Source organism: Sorex fumeus, unplaced genomic scaffold (genome assembly GCF_029834395.1).
Source record: "Sorex fumeus unplaced genomic scaffold, SorFum_2.1 ptg000024l, whole genome shotgun sequence".
NCBI lineage: Eukaryota > Metazoa > Chordata > Mammalia > Eulipotyphla > Soricidae > Sorex > Sorex fumeus.
Window position 1 is genome coordinate 39926237 of NW_026606081.1, and position 13873 is coordinate 39940109.

Sequence of the window (13873 nt, forward strand, 5' to 3'; positions counted from 1 at the left end):
CTAGCAATCCACTTAAACAATCTTAGTAAATTTACTTCTTATAATAATTCTAGTCATTTGGTATGAACACAGTAAGAGGTATATTAAGCTCAAACTTTGGCTCTTCCTGGGGACATCTCACTATATATTCCAGACCACAGTCCTCAGGTCTGGTTAGTCTTTCCTAACCCCTCCAGGGTCCTTATTCTTTTACTTCTTTTTGGGTCATGACATAAATTGTCCATGACTATACTCTTAACTTATTATACTTATGGCACTTAGCTTGTCTCATTTCAATACCAGGGTAGCTTACAGCTTGCCCTGGATCCATCCAGTTCCTTCATCAGGACCCTGTTTTGGGGGTGCTAGGAAGTAAAGGCAACTGAGGCTTAAGTCAGGTAAATATGATGGATGCCCAGGAGTAAGTATTATTTGGAGTCAATTAACACCCATGTTACAAAGCATAGCGTGAACTGTCTTCCAGTGTCGACACAAAAAGGACATTGCTAAATTAACCATGTAAATGACATAAAGGAAAGAGAAAAGCAATGTAGGATTATTAGTGCTTGATGGAACTGGGTGTGCCTCAGGGGTACTGTTGTGGAAGTTATTCAATAAATCTTTTTTAAAAATTAATTTTATTGAATCACCATAAGATAGTTATAACCTTTCACGTTTGGTTACAATCACACAATGATCAAACACCCACCCCTCCACCAGTGCACATTCTCTACCACCAATATTCCTGGTATAACCCCCCTTTCCCATCCTCCCTCTGCCTCCATGGCAGACATGATTCCCCATACTCTCTCTCTACTTTTGGGCATTATGGTTTGCAATACAGACCCTGAGAGATTATCATGTTTGGTCTTTTATCTACTTTCTGCACAAATCTCCTATCCCAACCAATTCCTCCAGCCATATTTTTCTTAGTGATTTTTTCTCTATTCCAGCTGCCTTCTCCCCTTTGCTCATGAGGCAGGCTTCCAGCTATGGAGCAATCTATCTGTCCCATGTATCTACTGTCCTTAGGAGTCAGCCTCATGTTATTTTGTTTTATACTCCACAAATGAGTGCAGTCCTTCTATGCCTGTCCCTCTCTTTTTGACTCATTTCACTTAGCATGATACTCTCCATGTCTATCCATTTATAAACAAGGTTCATGACTTCATCTCTCCTGACAGCTGCATAGTATTCCATTGTGCAGATACATCAAAGTTTCTTTAATCAGTCATCTGTTCTAGGGCACTTGGGTTGTTTCCAGATTTTGGCTATTGTGAACAGTGCTGCAATGAACATATAGGTACAGATGTCATTTCTACTGTGCTTTTTTGCATCCTCAGGATATATTCCCAGAAGTGTTATTGCAGGGTCATATGGAAGCTCAATTTCTAGTTTTTGAAGGACTGTCCATATTGTATTCCAGAAAGGCTGGACTAGTGGGCATTCCCACCAACAGTGAGTGTTTTCCCCCACGTCCATGATAGCACTAGTTGCTTTTGTTCTTTTGAATGCATGCCAGTCTCTATGGTGTGAGATATCTCATTGTTGTTTTGATTTGCATCTCCCTGATGGCTAGTGATGTGGAGCAATTTTTCATGTGCCTTTTGGCCATTTGTATTTCTTTTTTGAGGAAACTTCTGTTCATTTCTTCTCCCCATTTTTTGATGGGGTTGCAGGTTTCTTCTTGTACAATTTACTAGTGTCTTGTATATCCTGGATATTAATCCCTTGTCAGATGGGTATTGGGTAAATATTCTTTCCCACTCTGTAGGCTCTTTCTGTATTTTGGTCACTGTTTCTTTTGAAGTGCAAAAGTTTCTTAGTTTGATGTAGTCCCACTTGTTTATGTTTGCTTCCACTTGCATGGTCAGTGCTGTTTCTTTCATCCTTAAAGATGTTTTTAGCTTCAATGTCGTGGAGAGTTCTGCCTACATTTTCTTCTATGGACCTTGTGGATTCATGTCTGATATTGAGGTCTTTAATCCATTTTGATCTGACTTTTGTGCCTGGCATTAGACAGAGGTCAGAGTTCATTTTTTGCAGGTAGCTATCCAGTTTTCCCAGCACCACTTGTGGAAGAGGCTTTCCTTGTTCCACTTCACATTTCTTGCTCCTTTGTCAAATATTAAGTGGTCAAATATTTGGGGGGTCTGTGACATATTTCGACTCTGTTCCATTAATCTGCAGGTCTGTTTCTAGCCCAGTACCATGCTGTCTTAATTACTACTGCTTTGTAGTACAGTTTGAAGTTGGGGAGGGTGATGCCACCCATCTTCTTTTTCCCAAGAATTGTTTTAGTTATTCGTGGGGGTTTGTTGTTCCATATGAATTTCAGGAGTGTTTTGTCTATTTCTTTGAAAAATATCTTGGGTATCCTGATAGGATATCCTGATAAGCATCGAATTTGTACAGTGCTTTGGGCAGTATTGCCATTTTTATAATGTTAATTCTCCCTATCCATGAGCAGGGGATGTGTCTCCATTTCCTAGTGTCCTCTTTTATTTCTTGAAGTAGTGTTTTGTAATTTTCCTTGTATAGGTCCTTCACCTCGTTGGTTAAGCTGATTCAGAAGTACTTGATTTTCTGAGGTATTATTGTGAACAGGATTGTTTTTTTAATGTCTATTTCTTCTCTTTCGTTATTTGTATATAAGAAAGCCATGGACTTTTGGGTGTTGATTTTGTAGCCTGCCACTTTACTAAACTGACCTATTGTTTCTAGGAGCTTTTCTGTAGAATCTTTAGGGTTTTCTAAGTGTAGTATCATATCATCTGCAAATAGTGATAGTTTGACCTCTTCCTTTCCTATCTGTATTCCCTTGATATCTCTTCTTGCCTAACTGCAATGGCCAGGACTTCCAGTATTATATTGAAAAGGATTGGTGAAAGTGAGCGATCTTGACTTGTGCCCAATATTAAAGGGAAGGCTTTTAGTTTTTCCCCACTGAAAATGATATTTGCCGTGGGCTTTTAGTAGATGGCTTTGACTATATATTGAGGAAAGTTCCTTCAATGCTTATTTTGCTGAGAGTTTTCATCATAAACAGGTGCTGGATCTTGTCAGATGCTTTCTCTGCATATATTGATATGATCGTATGGTTTTTATCTTTTCTTTTGTTGATATGATGGATTATGTTGATTGATTTCTGAATGTTAAACCATCCTTACATCTCTGTGATGAATCCTACTTGGTTATGGTGTATGATATTTTTTATGGGTCCTTAGATTCTTTTTGCTAATAGTTTGTTGAGGATCTTTGCATCTGTGTTCATCAGGGATATTGGCCTGTAATTCTCTTTCTTTGTGGTATCTCTGTCTGCTTTTGGTATCAGGGTGATATTTGTTTCTTAGAAACTGTTTGGAAGTGTTTTTAATATTTCAATTTTGTGGAAAAGCTTAAAGAGGATTTGGAGTAAGTCCTCTTTAAAGATTTGGAAGGATTCACTAGTGAATCCATCTGGGCCAGGACTTTTGTTTTGGGGGAGACTTTTTATTACCGTTTTAATTTCCTTGATGGTGATAGGTCTATTCAGGTATTCCAGGTCTTCTTGGTTCAGCCTTGGGAAGCTATAGGAATCTAGGAAATTACTCATTTCCTTGAGGTTTTTGTGTTCCGTGGCATAAAGCTTCTCAAAGTACTCCCTGAGGATCCTTTGAATTTCTGTAGTTTCTGTTGTAATGACCCCCTTTTCATTTCTGATTTGGTTTATTAGAGTTTTCTCCCTCCCTTTCTTTGTGAGTTCTGCTAGAGGCTTATCAATCTTGTTTATTTTCTCGAAGAACCAGCTCTTGGTTTCATTGATCTTTTGGATTTTTTTTTGGGTTTCCATCTCCTTAATCTCTGCTCTGAGTTTTATTATTTCCTTTCTCCTGTTCGGGTTGTGCTCATTTTTTTGGTCCTTCTCCAAGCTCTTAAGCTGTGAGGTTAGATTACTTATGTGGATTCGCTCCTCCTTCCTGAGCAATGCTTGAAGAGCTATAAACTTTCCTCTTAATACAGCTTTTGCTGTGTCCCATAAGTTTTGGTAACTTGTGTCCTCATTTTTGTTCTTTTCCAGGAATCTTTTGATTTCCTCTTTGATTTCCTTTCTAAGCCACTTGTTGTCCAATAGTGAACTGTTTAATTTCCAGGTGTTTGATTTAGTTTTCTGTTTGTGTGTGTGACTCAATAAATCTTAAGCTCCCTGCTGGTGGAGCAAAGACAACCCAATGTTATCCAACAACTGCGTTGTAATAGCAAACTTGAACCTAAATGTCACTAAGAATCCGAGATGAAATTGTGACAGTTGATTACTCAGTCTTTTTTAAAAAAAATTTTTATTTAGTTTTTTATGAATCACTGTGAGATAGAGCATTGCAAAATTGTTCATGATTGCTTTTCAGTCCTACAATGTTCTAACACCCATCCTCCACCAGTATAATTTACCAGCATCAGTGTCCCCAGTTTCCCTCCCACCCCTTCAGGTAACCCCCCTCAAAACAATGATTTTGATTATTTATGTCTTTCTTTGTCTTTCTGCCACTGTTTTTTCTCTCTTTCTCTCATCTCTCTCTTCTCTCTCTCTCTCTCTCTCTCTCTCTCTCTCTCTCTCTCTCTCTCTCTCTCTCTCTCTCTGCATTATGGTTTGCCCTTGCTGGAACACCGCTATTCTTTTGGACTTATTTTTTTTAAAAAAGCTCCATTTGCTAAAAAGCAAGCAAGATTTTTTTTTGAAAATAAGAAATGAAAGCATCAAGAGCCACTTAACCTCTGCTGCTCTATTTTTTCTCAACTACATAATAAGTGACTATGCTAGACAATAATTACAGTTGATTTCTCTGCCCTTCTATGTGAATTTAAGAGAGAGAGAGACAGAGAGAGGGGAGAGAGAGATGAGAGAAAGAGAAAAAAACAGTGGCAGAAAGACAAAGAAAGACATAAATAATCAAAATCATTGTTTTCTGCCTTGACTAGGGTGGCTTATAGAACCATGAAAATAATATATTTAAATAAAATAAAGATTCGGTCATACCAGTGAGTAGTGGGTATGCAGACAGACAACACCATTGGTCTGGATCAGGATATTTCTATTCCAATAAAAGGTAATTAATTGAATCTAAAAGTCATTGAATTTTGAAAGTTTAAAAATAGTAATTGTTGTTGGTATTGTGGCACTTGTTTCTGTTCGGAGAGAAGGAGACAGAAAAAGAGAAAGAGAGGTAGAGTGTTTGCCTTGTACGTGGCCAACCTGGGTTCAAACCCCAGCATCCCATAAGTCCCAAGCACCAGCAGGAGTGATTCCTGAGTGAAGAGCCAAGACTAACCCCTGAGCATAGTATGGCCCCCCTAAAACAAAATGAATAAATAATTTTTCAAAGAGAGAAGAAGAGAAAGAAAACTTTCTTACTATGGATTATAGTTCACAATTTTCTATAGCATCCTACAGAATTATTCTTAACAACCCAGTAAATTAGTTTGTCTGATTTATTGTTTTATTTTGTTTGCTTTGTTTGGGGGCCCATACCCAGCAATTCTCAGGGGTTACTCCTATGGTACACTGACTTACTGTACCATAAAAATCAGAGTAGCATATGGGATGCGAGATAGGCCGCATACAAGGCAAATACCCTATCCATTGTACTTTCTCTCCACCCCCTAGTTTGCTCTTTAATCATTAAACTTAGCTTTCATTTAAGTAATATTTTTAAGAGGTTTAGTTTGGAGATTATAGAGGTTACTCCTTACTCCTTGTTCAGAGGTCACCACTGACGATGCTCTGGAATTTAGGCCAGAGATACAGTACAGGGTTAAAAATACATGATAGGCAAGCTCCACGAAGTCCACACTATTTCTCTGACTTAAATCAGATTTTTCAAGTTAGTAGAATAATTCTCTTTCAATTAATCTGCTCATTCAGGCTGTGTGCAATTTGTTCTGATAAGATTTTATCTAAAGGAAGACTGTAAAAGCCTGGGGTCATAGTGATAGCACCGTGGGTAGAACACTTGCTTGCATGCCACTGACTGGGGTTAGATGCCTGGTTCCCATATGGTTCCCCAAATACCACCAGGAATGATTCCTGAGAACAGAGCCAGAAGTAACCTCAGCATCACCAGGTGTGGCCCCAAGACAAAATAAAAAGAACCTAAAGGACTTCAGTAAAGCGCTTCATCCTTTCTCTTGTTTGAGATGGGGGAGAAGAGTTGAGGCCACAACTTGCTGTGCTCAGGATGTGCTCCTGTCTCTGTGCTCAGGAATCACGCCTGGTGGTGCTTGGGCATTCATATATGGAGCCAGGGACTGATGTAAGGGTTGGCTGATGTAAGATAGTGCCTAAACCCCTGTCCTATCACTCTTCCCAAGCCTTATCCCTTCCTCTCCTCATACTTTTCTGGGATCTAATAGAAGCTTCTCATTGCCATTTTTTGGCTATTGTGGCCACAGGACCATGACATGTGCCTTTTACAGCATCTTTGATGCCAAGAAGACCCAGTTCCTTCGTGTAAGTCCCAAAATATCCCTCCAACACTACCAGACCCACCACCATCGGCTTCAGTCTCTCTCCACTGAAACTCACTCCGGCTTTCTTCTATTCTTGTCCCATTAGCTCTTCACATTTGGATGGAGAGAAGATGTTCGACCTGGTGAGCCACTGCACACGCGGAAATTCTGCTTCGATGCCATCTCACACAATAGCCCGGTCACTCTCTACGACTGCCATGGCATGAAGGGCAACCAGTTCTGGGGGTACAGGAAGGTAAGATTCACACAGAGGACTTGGGCAGACTGCAGCCACCCCCAAGGTTTTTAACTCAATTTGTTTTTCTAAATCCACAGTTTGGGTTTGAATGGTTACCCAGACAGCTATAAATGCTCTTGGGGCACACAGCAGGTTAAGTGAGAGATGAAGACTTGCTTTGCTTATTACGTGTATGACTGTCTCAATAAGTCATGATGGAAAGTGGCTTGGAGCCAGACACCAACAGTGCAAGGGAAAGATCTAATACTAACTTAGACAACTCCCGGAAAAAGGGCTACAATTCAGGAAACAAACATAAACATGTAGTAGTAAGTGTAAGAATCTCAATTCATTCATGCACACACAAACACACCACACACATTATCATATCTATTATTTATTTTAGACTCAGGCTAAGGGAACTGTCTGGGTTATGGCAATTATATTTACATAAATATTCACAAACATCCTTGTAGATGTCATTGCTACAATCCTTATACAGGAAGTGATCCATTTGTAAGATGGCCAAAATTTTACCCAACGGTAAATTTATTGGGGGCATATAAAAGTTTAAATAACTATAAAGTTAATGTCTGGGGATGGAAAAAATAGCTCAAACACTTTATTGCATTGATAAAATAAAAACAATTATCTTAAAATATTTTTATTAAGTTGTCTTTTTATTTTTGTTTTGTTTGGGGGTTAAACCCCGCTGTGCGAGTGTTATGGCCAGGAATAAGTCAGGGTTTATTCCTGACTCTGCATTTAGGGATCTCTCTCAGCAGTGCTTAGGGGATTAAGTGTGATCTGGGGATTGAACCTGGCTTAGTAACCTGCAAGGCAAATATCCTACCCACTGTGCTATCACTCTGGCCCCTAAGTTGTCTTTTAGAACTGCTTAGAATACCAGGCTTTTTTCTTTCTTTTTTCTTTATTAAGGCAGGTCTTGCCTGTAAGTTATCAATATTCCAGAAACTCTCCATTCTGCCCCTCCAGGCCATAGAACCAGCCAGACAGAAGATACCCTTTTTTCTTCTTTCTATGCTCTGGCATCATCAGCTGAGTGGTCAGCTATCCAGAACATGTCATCCTCATCCCTTTCATCATGAACTTGACTAGCCTGAGGCAGAAGCCACATCAGTATCCCCAAAATTACAGAAAGCTGAAGGGAATATTCGTTCCAGAGAATCAGTATGGCAGGGATACTGATTTGTGTCCCTGTTCCCCCCGCTTAATAAGTGCTCTGTGTGTGTGAGTGAGTGAGTGAGTGTGTGTGTGTGTGTGTGTGTGTGTGTGTGTGTGTGTTTTGGGAGGAGGGAACCTAAATTACATCGAAGTGAGACTGGTTGGTATACAAGTTTTATCCTGCACACTTCCACCCACACCACATCTGACCTATTGTAACTGCATCCAGATAAAAGTTCAAGGTCCCATTGTTCTACAAAGCAACCATTGAAAATCTAAGGAACTGATAAAAATGATGGCATTGGAAATAATATCAGAGAACAAGGAAATCACTGCTCTAGGGAAACGTCACTCTTTTCCTTGTGAAACTCATAACAAACAATTAATCCTGTCAAACGCTTTCACTAGTAAAGATGACAGAGTTTGCACGCGTGTAGCACAATGAACAAGCCTTTTGTTTTGGCTTTTAAGGTTAGATTCTGACCTTTACGATGTATTCTCTGGGCACGTCAATAAAACCTCTGATTTGCCATTTTCCTGGAAGGCTGGTGGTCCCTCATGACCAGACCATTTCTCATTACTGTACACGTATAGCATGAGAGACAGAACAGTCAATAATGTGCAATTAAGCCAAGAAAATACACTTGTTTTCATTAGGAGATTATAAGAGCTTACAGATGGATAAGACCAACTAATACACGTACACGTGGAGCTCCTGGGGAAAAGAACTTGTGTGGTGGTTTCCAGAGGTAACTCACACTTTAAACCTGGATCCCCGGGGACTTATGAAACAAAACCACTCAATGTGACCAAGTGTGGCCCTTTCCTCAGATTTCTTTGTAGCTGTTGTCATTGCATTACTTAACTAAAGGTGCTTGGACTTTTATTATACAACTGCAGGTTACATTCCTTGGGTATGTATATAACCAGCGGGGTATTTCTACATAACCAGAAATGTGCCAAAGACTCAGAACAGAAAATTGCTGAACTATCCATCTTGCGGGGGACTTAAGCCTGTTCACTTATTGTTTTAGAAAGTTCTATTTGTTTCCAAAGCTATGACCAAAGCATAAAGAAACAGAACACAGGCAAAAATCTCTCTGGGGGTTGTAGCCTTGTCTATCTGGAGACACTGATTGACCATGGAGAGAGCCCTCTTTTATTAACAAATTCACAAATAAAGAATTTAGTCCTGAAACTCTTTTTTTTCCAGCCCTGAGACTCTAATCGGAAGTTTGTACCTTTTGACCATTACCTATTCTCTAAACTTTAGTTATTTTTAGATGTGCTCTTTGTCACCATATAAAAAGAAGGGAGTCCTTATTCCATGGTCTTGTGACTAGTTGCTCACAATAGCAGAAACCGCATGCAAGGAATTGCAGACTTGGTTTTCTTTGACCACCAGGGGGACCCCGTTACAAGAATAATGAATAGTGGAAGCGACCTCAGTAAAAATTGTTGAATCCTCACTCCATTCACGTCAGAGACAAGAAATTGCCTTCCTCTTTTTTCTCCTCTACATTTAACTGACCACTAAGACACATTGGCTCCCTCTCCCTGTCAATTTCTCTAAAGTTCATCCTCTCTTCGCCTCTAAATCCATCCCACCTTCCTCCTAGATTATCCCATAACTTTACATACCAGTCACCTACCAACCAGCTTCCTCCTTCCTCCTGTCATCTTTCACAGTCTGGTCTTATAATGGCTACCTATAGGTTCATACGTGTCCTAATTCATCCTGAAACCGAAAAGGGGTCTTGAATAAGTTACTTTACCTTTATAGGTTTCAATTTTCTTATCAGTCTGATCAATCTGATAGGGATAATAATTGAAATAAACTACATAAAATTTCCAACACAATTCCTGACAATAGTACTTCATTTATGTCTGTGTGGGTAACAGATCCCTTTTTCACATTGAACATAATGATAGGGGAATATCACTATGTCATTACAGTATACTATATCACTGACTATAAGCTATCTTATTCAATCTAATTGTTATACCTAATTATTAAACCAATCTATCCTAATTAGCCTATGATAGTATATGAGGAATATTAACTATTGTTAGCTCAAGGATATCTTTTCTTTTTAAGTTAAGAGCTATCTCCAGGTATTTTTTTAAGTAAATCATTTTCTTGGCATGTAATGCATCTTAATTTGGGTTTCCCCATATATATATGTATATATATGTATATATACATATATGTATATATGTATATATATAAATTCTGAAGACAAAATTTGTGTGGAACAGGTGGGTTATGGCCCTAAAACAATCTTGATTGGGATGGGAAAGTATTGGAAACCCATAATGGGTTACTCTAAAGCAAGTAAAATGGTGGGCAAGACCGCCACTAAGGACTCGAAATCAAAGAACACTCTTCAGAAAGCAAGGGAGGAAGAATATTGATTTATATACCACTCCAGTCAATCTTCCATTTGCATCCTACTGAGGTGAGTTTATTCTCTGATGCCTCTGGGTTGTTTCATTTACAGACAGTAGCATTCTTGAGGCTAGAGAAAGCCTTTGGAAGAAAGACAGATTGCCTGGGAGCTGTAATTTGGACTTATGAGCACCAAAAATAGTGTGACCTGAGACCTACTGGCGTGGTCCAGGAGAATCCATTTGTTCCACCTCCTTGGCGCTGTTATTACCCTTCCCCTTCATGCCATTCTACAGTTACAGAGTGAGATCATGTGTGTTGACCATTTTGGACGTCTTTGTAAATGACTTGTTCAAGTCATAGAATCAGTTAACATTATTTGTCTTTGGGAGTTGTTTTTTCATATCTATGTGTAAGTGCTTTGTTGAATCTATGTTTATAAGTATCTTACTCCAATGTCTTGGCCTTTCTGTTTGATGGGCTGCCTGGCTAAAGAGCTAATCTTAGGATTAATGTGTTTATGTGTCCTGTTTAGAAAATCTTTGTTCACACTTAAGCTAAGCTGGTAAACTTTTAAGTTTCTGTGGGAAGCAATTCTATTTAATCTTCTACATTTTTGGTACATAAATCCTTGAAATATTTTCAAGATGGTTATACCTATCACTGCTTAGCGATTACTCCCAACAGAGCTCAGGAAACCAATGGGATACCAAGCATGGAATCCAGGACCATGATATGTAAATCACGTACTTCTCCCCTTTGAGCTATTCCCTGGCTCAAATACTTGAAATACTTCTCATATAATGCTTTTATATGTGTATATATGATTTGTTTTATTTTTCTTATATCTAATTAATTCATCACCAATTATTTAAAAGAACCTTTTTTCCACTATAGTCAAATGACACTTTCATCTAAGTTAAAGTACCTTAAATACATGAGTCTATTTATAAATTTTCAAATTTCTTTCCATTAGACTATTTTTAATAAAAAATAAATTAACCTAATTTAATAAAAGATATATCCAAAACCCACAACAGAGCTCACTGTAAGTGTGAAGTGTTAAAGCTTTCCTTCAGAGACTGAGAATAAAATGGGATATCTTTGATTATCACTTCTATTCAGCACAGTGTAGGCTAATCTACCCAGAGTAATTAAGCAAAATAGGGAAATTAAAAGGTATAAGAATTAAAATAAAAAGAAGCAGTTTATTCATACATGGCATAATTGGGTTTATAAAAATACAGAAGATTACACATCTAAAATATTAAAATAAGTAAATTTAGAATAATTCTTAGATATAAAGTAAACATAAGAATATCAAATGTTTACAAAACCAACCAAAAATAAGGAAGGGCGTTGCAGAGAGATAGTATACTTAGTAAGGCACTTTCCTTGCATGCTGCCATTCCCAATTCTATCTCCAATTCCCCATATAGTACCCCAAGGATCTCTAGAATGAGTGCAGGATCAGGAGTAAATCCTGAGCACAGCCAGGTGTTAGCCAAGCCCTCCAAAATCCCCCTTACTCAAAAGTCCATTTGGTCACAGCATAAAATAATCAAGATGAAATCACACAAAATTTTTGTGAGATCTCTATATAGAAAACTATAAAACATCACTGAGTGGAACATAGAAAATAAAGAGAGTGGGATATATCACATTCAAGGATTAAAATGATAGAGAGAAGTTCTTGATATGTATAGATTTCATGTGAATCCCATCCAAACCCAGGAGGCTTAGCTGTGAAAATGAACTAATTCTGAAATGTATAAGGAAACCAAAGGTCAAGAAAGGCCAAGGGTAGCCTCCAGAGAGATTGTACAAGAGGTGAGGCTCTTACCTTGCCTTCAAGCTCTGGTCATTTCCTGGTACCATATATGATGCTTGCATGGCAGAGCCTTGCAAGCTCCCCGTGGTGCATTCTATATGCAAAAACAGTAACAATAACAGGTCTTATTCCCCTGACCCTGAAAGAGCCTCTAATAGGGCACCACCATTGGGAAGGATGAGTAAGCAGAGGCTGCTAAAATCTCAGGGCTGGGATGAATGAAGACATTACTGGCACCCACTCAAGCAAATTGATGAACAATGGGATGACAGTAATACAGTGATATATGATGCTCCAAGCACCTCTGGAGGATACTTCTGAACACAGAGATAGGAATAACCCTTGAGCACCAGTAGGTTTGGCCCAAACACTCCCCCAATCTCCCAAAATAGCCAGGAAAACATAGAATAAGAAAAACAAGCATTAAACATTATTTTTAAAAAAACAGGTATTTAAAAAAAACATTTAAAAAGTATAGTTATTGGGCTGGAGCTATAGCACAGCAGGTAAGGTGTTTGCCTTGCACGCGGCTGACCTGGTCAACCCGGGATCAGTTTCTTTGCCCCTCTCGGAGAGCCCAGCAAGTTACCGAGAGTATCTCGCCCGCACAGCAAAGCCTGGCAAGCTCCCCGTGACGTATTCGATATGTCAAATACAATAACAACAAGTCTCATAATGGAGACGTTACTGGGCATGCTCAAGCAAATCGGTGAACAACGGGAGAACAGTGCAGTGCTATTTATTGAGCCAGAATGATAGCAAAGCGGGTAGAGTGTTTGCCTTGCATGCGACCAACCTGGGTCTGATCCCCGGCATCCCATATGGTCCCCCAAGCACTGCCAGGAGTAATTCCTGAATGTCAGAGCCAGGAGTAACACCTGAGCATCACCAAGTGTGATGCAAAAAAGAAAAAAAAAAGTACATTTATTAAGGTATCATGCTATTGTATAAGACTGATGACTAAGGTTTCCTGGGAAGTAAGACTTGGGTATTGGTCATTTCTTTAAGCTCTGAACAGGCTCTAAAGAGTAGGTAGAAAGAAAGTCACTTTTCTAGCTCCAATGTTTACCTGCTTTTTCTACCCTCCTTTTCCATCTCCTTTATAGATGTTAGCCACCTTTGAGCAGGAACTTTTTCTTTTATTTCCACTTGGCCTTTGTCAGACCTGATCTATATACATTCCTAAATAAGGATGTATTAAATAGCTTAAAGAATCCCTGGGCTCAAATATTAATTAAATCCTCTTTATGAACCCAAGTTATACTGGATAAAACTTCTTACATCTCTTAATCTCAGATCCGCATGCATATACCTTCCAAAGACCAAAGGAAAAGGTTTAAATTACTTTTCTTGGTTGCACTCTAGGGTGTTTTTATAGTTTAACTTCCATACGAAAGGACTTAAAAATAGCATCAGTCAGGAAATACAGATAAGAAGGTACCTGTCAAACTAAATTGATAACAGCACAGCAGTCACATTAGTTTAAAACAGTGAGTGGGTGGAATTCCTGGCAAGTAACTACTTTTGACTCTATTGTTATTTATGACAGATGCTGGGACTTTGGTCTCTCAGCTCATAAAATCATGCTAGCCCTCAAAGATGCCACATGGCAGATCATAAAGTTGTTATTTTCCAATCTTTCTGGGTCAATATTCTTTTAAGACCCCAACTGAGGAAAGTATATATGAAAAGTTTAATTTAAAAGGCATATGAATCAGCATATGAAGCCCCTCTACAAAATCCTGCACATGACATCATACTTAGGCCG

The 13873-nt window shown here is 38.8% G+C and overlaps 1 protein-coding gene across 3 annotated transcripts in view; it reads left to right on the top strand.

Annotated features, from left to right (window-relative positions):
• The window catches only part of GALNTL6 (polypeptide N-acetylgalactosaminyltransferase like 6), a 1198528-nt gene that overhangs the window by 1170840 nt on the left and 13815 nt on the right, over positions 1–13873 (top strand). For all 3 annotated transcript variants that reach the window (XM_056113868.1, XM_056113867.1, XM_056113866.1), the window contains exon 12: positions 6569–6718. In XM_056113868.1, the coding sequence (XP_055969843.1) occupies positions 6569–6718 (150 nt within the window). The remainder of the gene's footprint in view (positions 1–6568; positions 6719–13873) is intronic.